This window comes from Setaria viridis, chromosome 2 (assembly GCF_005286985.2).
Source record: "Setaria viridis chromosome 2, Setaria_viridis_v4.0, whole genome shotgun sequence".
Lineage (NCBI taxonomy): Eukaryota > Viridiplantae > Streptophyta > Magnoliopsida > Poales > Poaceae > Setaria > Setaria viridis.
The window spans coordinates 15,104,771-15,110,838 of NC_048264.2; the positions used below are offsets into that span (position 1 = coordinate 15,104,771).

Genomic DNA, 6,068 nt, shown 5'->3' on the forward strand with positions numbered 1-6,068 from the left:
CTTCCATCGACTAAAATCATAAGTTGAGTGTGGTAAAATGGGGCTGAGGTCCTAAGAGAGTAATTTGGAATAAGGCATAAGCTGGCCTAGTAGGACTCTGACAGTCTCTGGTGCCCTTTGAAACCTGGGAACTGGTAGGGAAGGTAAAAATTCCCCCTCCAGAGCCATCAACTTAAAATATGTTTACTTCCTCTTCCTTATCCAAAACTCATCTCACCTTACATACAATAGGTTTATTAATAAAATCAAACCTCATACTCTTTCCTTGATTTTCACTGCATTTAATATAATTTCAACGCTAGGATTTGCTGAGTACCATTCATAAGTGTACTCAGATTTGCTTTTATTTATACAAGATTAGAACTTATCTGGTGCTCTAAGTTCATTTTTGAAGAATGGGTGTCAACACCGCTCTGAGAGCTGCGTAAAGCGAAATTGAATTTCTTTGATTATATGTGTCTTTTATTGTTATGGTATTAATCTGTAATGAGAACTGTGTAGTCATTAATACTGGTAATCAGCCCAGATTAATGCCCCCACAGATGCACCGGTCGCTATCGGAGGAAAAAGATGGTGAACAGTGAGTTGTTGCTTGGGCCGGAAGTTTCCATGTTTCCGTTCGATTGATAGGGACGCCCCCACCTGCACGCCAGTAAAAAAACACTTGCTGTTGTTGTATAATTTCTATTCATATGTAAACTTTTGTTAGATCATAGAAAAAACTCCCGGCTTTTACTTCTAAAATTATAACACGGTAACTTTCCTACAAGTGCAGCAAGGCTAAGGTATTGTCATCTCACAAACAGTGATGGGAATAGTAAATGCAAAATGTGCTCTGAAATTCTACAAAACTCCTACGTTGAGAGGGTATCAACTTCAAGCTGCTCGCCATTATTGGCGGTGCTTTGTGGGTGGCTGCTCCTATCACAAGCGCTGAAGGCGATCGGAAGTTCCCTGCAAGGATTTGGATGGAACTTTTATTTCTTCCAAAAAACAAGCAAGGACAATACGCCAAATACATAACATATCAAAACTTGGGACTAGCCACCAAAAAACCCAAAAATTTGGATTGTTCGTTCAGTTCGATTCGGTTTTTTGGTTTATGTGGAAATCTGCCCATCCCTATATGAAATATTGTCCATAAAACTTTTAGAAAACTCTTCCTAGAGTATTATTTTAATCTACCAGGGATCTATTTTACAAGACTTATCTTTAAAAGTTAGAGACAACCACTTATCTTTCAAAGAAGAAGAAGAGAATGTCTTTATGTAACCATGCAAGATACCCACGGATCTATTTTACAAGACTCTGCCCATCCCTATCACAGGAGCCTGTTTGTTAATTATACATCCCACTTATATAATCTAGTCCATCCATTCCAAATTGTAGATCATTTTGATATTTTTAGATTCATAACTTTTATTACATGTATTTAGACATATAAACTACTCCCTCCGTTCCAAATTACTATTCATTGTAGCTTTTCTAAGCACATAGTTTTTGTTATGCGCCTAGATATATATTATATCTAGATACATTTAGAAAAGCCAAAATAAATAGTAATTTGGGACGGAGGGAGTACGTGGATACATAGTAAAAAGTAGGAAGATTTATGTTTCTACCCCTATTTTCAAAACCAATGGTGATTTTACCCTTAGTTTTTATGGTTTGTGAATTTGCCCCTACTTTTTCAAAACGAATCCTCTATTTACCCTGGTTTTAACACAGGTAGGACCCGATTAAATGAATTAAGAAAATTAAGAAAACACTGAAAAATAGCGGAAAAGATAGGAATACCCTTGGGTACTTATCCTCTTCCTCACCCTCACCCACCCACCTCATGGTCCTCACCAGTCGCCACACCCGTGGCGCCCCTCCCTTTCCAAGTTTCAATGAATATGGACGCCGGCATGGCGGGAGCAGGCGAAGGCGTGGCGGCGGCGGCGCGTACGGGCTCGGGCCGGGCATCATGTTCGACGCAGTGGCACACAAGGTCATGCGGACGCGGCAGAGGCAGGTGGAGGGCACGGCACGCGGGGTTGAGGGAGGAGGCGCCAAGGCGGCACGCAAGGTTGGGCGGGCGCGGCGGAGGCAGACGGAAGTCGCAGCACGTGGGGCTAGGGGAGGCAGCGGTACGCAGGGCCGGTCACGGCGCCGGGGCCGTGTCGGCGGCATGCGGGGCCCGGCGGGCGCATCACTGGCGGGCGAGCAGAGTTGCGGCCGCGGCGAATGTGGCTGGGCGGTGGCGCGGGACTCCGCAGTGTCGTAGCAGCCGCCGTCACGGGCTTGCCGGCTGTCGATCTGGGATTCTGGGCACAGAATTGTGTAGGGCCTGCGGCTTCTTCTGTTCCAGAAGCGTCGACGCAGCAAGCTCGGCCACCCACAAGTTCGATGGCGAGAAAAAAAATGAGTGCTAACTCGCGAGCTCGGCCACCCACTAGTTCAATGCCGACATCAATTAGGATTACTATTAAGCACATAATTAGTTAATTGATCCATTATTGTCAAATTAGTACTAACTCGGAAAAAAAGTTGGTACTAGAATTTTAGAGAATTTCGCAGAATCAGTAGATTGTTTGGAGAGCTGGATCTGAATTCAGCAGAGAATCAAATCTAACTACAAAGCTGAATTATGTAAGGCACATGAGTAAACAGACAGATCCTTAGTTACTGTAAATTCACCTATACGGAGAAATAGATACGGTTCGTACTTGGTATGCCTGACATCTGTTGCAGCTAACAGGATCGAAGCAACCAGAGCTGAGGCGTAGGATGACGTCAGCTCTTCTGTAGCTACCCTTAGGACGATTGGGTTAACAGCCACGAGTGGGTTTTCTGGTGCAGAAGATCGACGATGTATCATGACAATAGATGTAAGGAATGATGTTTGGTGGCGTAAGCAGTAGAGTGTTGTCGTTGCATGGACGTTGACACAAGAACACAGTTATTTGTACGTGCGTGCGTAAGATCACACGTGTCATACCTGCTTTAAGTCTCCATCGGCGGGTCGTTGCATTTGCAGCAACGAAGCTAAAAAGGATCACTTCACTTGCGTTGTTTGACTAACAACTCAAACACACGTTCCTAACTAACTTGCTATGTCTTTCGGGAAAAACAAACTAACTTGCTAGATGGAACATTGTATAGATGCTATGCGTAGGATGACGCTGTGCTTGGAAACCAACTGATTTCCTGCGTTAAATTTTCGATGAAATTACTCTGTTTCTTGTAAATTCCTGACTCCAAAAATATTAAAAGTGTTAACTGATGTAAAGGAAAATTGCACGCGGTGGGACAATTAGGCCCCTTCTAAACATTTGAATTTAAAAGAAATATTACAGTAACCTTTTTAAGAATGGCTCTCTATTTTTAAATACAAGTTCTGAAGTTTTCTTGCATTCTACGGTCTTGTGGGTCATTAAGCCGTTCCATAGAATTTTAAAGGAATTCGAAGAGGCAGTGCCATTATATTGTTCCAAATAGCTTATTCTCACAGCTTCCTTTTACGTTCGTCTCATATGTTCATCTGATTTTTTTTTACTTTCCTCGTATCAGGCGCCCCTCTGTTGCTGTTGACCCACCTCTATTTACCCATAAATTTGAAGTGTCTCTCTTGCCCTTAAATAACTCCCTGGTGCTCCATACATAGGTTGACTTCGGGGACCCTGTTGTATCTCTAAATAATAAGCGGAGTCAACTATTATTCTTTGGGAAACACAAACTATGCACATTTTGGATTTTGGTTGGAAAAATAGTGTAAAACCTAATTCAATTGAATTAGCTAGCTTAGCTTGCTCTACATGGCATATTTTGTGTTGCCCAAAAGAATAATTAGTACTAGATACATATACTTATAGTGGTAATTAATAGAATGATTATCGATAGATCTATGTGCATGCGTCCTTGGCGCCGATCGAACGCTGCAGGAACCGGCATGCATGCGCAGACGCCAGCAGGAAAGCACGTAGAGAATTCTTGGAAGCTTCGGAGCGCAGCCGGTATGGTACATGCTCTCGAGTGTTCTGGGGCCAAATGCACCCGGCCGTACCACACAGAAAAACACATCATCACTGAGTATTAACCCCATCCTCTTCTATCTCTGTGTAATATAAGCACGTACAAAAAGATCGATTGATTATTTCTTTAATGATCAAGTAGTTGGCGATCAAATGATTATTGATCCACGATCGGGAGTTATAATCATCATGCATATACAACTAATTACGGGAGTTATAACTTGGACGAGTTAGTCGATAATATATATAGTATATATGCCACTGCATGCAAAAACTAATTAAGGGCTATCAACAATAGTATTGCTTAGCCGCCGGGTGTGTGTATAGAAATAAGGGGCCAGCCGGGTGTGTGTATACTGCTGGCCGCAGCTCCAAATTAAGGTCGTCACTGCATGCGGCGACAATGTAACAATCCACGCAGACATGGCGGCATTCTTCTGAAGTCGGATCGACGATGCACACATCATGCATGGCAGACCGATGCGCGCGCGCTACTTCTTCTTCCGCGCCGACGACGGGCCGCCGTCGTCGTGGTTCCGGAGCATCTCCTGCAGCACCTCGTCGTCGAGGTACTCGAACTCGATCACGTCCCTGCCGCCGGGCTGCTGCTGCTGCTGCTGCTGCTGCTGCCTGGAGGAGGAGGAGGAGGAGCCGGAGCCGCGGGCGGCGGCGGCGTAGACGCGCGCGTCCTCGGGGAAGTTGAGGACGGCGTTGGCGCCGCGCATGGTGTAGGCGGAGCGGTCGTACGCCCTGGCGGCCTCCTCGGCGGTGTCGAAGGTGCCCAGCCAGATGCGGACGCCGTGGCGGCTCGAGTCGCGGATCTCCGCCGCGTACTTGCCCCACGGCCGCCGCCGGACGCCGCGGTACTTAGTCGGCTCGCCCTCGCCGTCCATGCCGATCGCTACTGATGGCCGATGTGGCGAACGGCTTCTATATATCTGTTGCGAATCGAATTGGCGGACGGTGCGGTGGCGGGAGGTGGTGGCGGGCAGCAACGGGAATGGAATGGAAGAGGAAGGCGCGCGGGGCGGGGGTTTAAAAGGGCCAGGGAAGGTGCATGGGAAAGGGATATCGGGGGTGGGCCCGGCACGTGCCTGCATTGGTTCCTTCCTTTTGCTTCCAAAAAATTTTTTACAAGATTTCGCCCGCTATTCCACCATTATATTTATGATGATGATCTGTGTGGAGGGGAAGAGACGGGGAATAGAATCGATCTCGGCTGAACTCACCACAAGTACTGCTGCCTCCGTGCTTTCATTTGCTATCAAACAGAATCGATTCATCGTACCTCGATCGGTCGTCGTCTCCTTTTTCCTCACTCCCAGCTTGGTGGCTGGCTGCTGCTGCGGAATAGCCGGTCCAAATTTCTCTTTTTCAGTTCTTCTCAATTCTTTTCCGCCCTTTGTATACTGACACTAAGTAGCAACAACGTGTTTTATTTCTTTCCCCGGCAATATGTGCCCGGGCCTACAGTATCTTGTTCTTGTACTTAGTCTGCTTTGAGATTGGTGCATGCCGTTCTCCTTTTCGCTACCCTAAAAAATCCAATTTCCCTAACGGTGCAAAACGGGGAAAGAGGAAAAATAACAGGAAAATATGGGAAGTTATTTCTCTAACGTTGTGCTATGTGCAATACCAATAGGGAAATTACTTTTCGTGTGTGTTTGATTTGCTCGAACCTACATGTTAATGTGTCAGTTTTCTACGTGTTTGTTAATCGTCTGTGCATTTTGCGAAAACTGACAAGATATGTAAATTTCTTGTGAATTCATCTTTAAAAGTAAAAAACTATTCGTCACACGCAGGAATATCCCGGTTTTCATTAGTGTTCCTAAGAGACAGCTGGTCTAGCCATGCCATCTGCTTCCTTCAAATGGGAAATAAAGGCCGCACTCGCAATTGGTAAAATTCTTATTCTAGCTAAAAATTCTTATTCTAGCTATTAGAATTGAAGGAACCTAAATGTAACCATGTAAACATGCGTTTTGAAATACAAGCAAATTAGCAAAAGTTTTATTAGCATCGTGTTCTCCTAGCGAAATGGCTGATGTA

At 45.2% G+C, this 6,068-nt stretch overlaps 1 protein-coding gene across 1 annotated transcript; it reads right to left on the reverse strand.

The window, feature by feature from the left end:
* Positions 1 to 4,126: 4,126 nt before the first annotated feature.
* On the reverse strand, positions 4,127 to 5,399 carry LOC117842051 (ethylene-responsive transcription factor ERF096). Its single transcript, XM_034722388.2, has one exon. The coding sequence runs from the start codon at positions 5,114 to 5,116 to the stop codon at positions 4,508 to 4,510; it is 609 nt and encodes a 202-aa protein (XP_034578279.2). The 5' UTR covers positions 5,117 to 5,399; the 3' UTR covers positions 4,127 to 4,507.
* Positions 5,400 to 6,068: the final 669 nt, after the last annotated feature.

Excerpts from the sequence above, each read along its gene's own strand:
- LOC117842051 (XM_034722388.2), bottom strand. The coding sequence starts at position 5,116 with ATGCAGGCACGTGCCGGGCCCACCCCCGATATCCCTTTCCCATGCACC.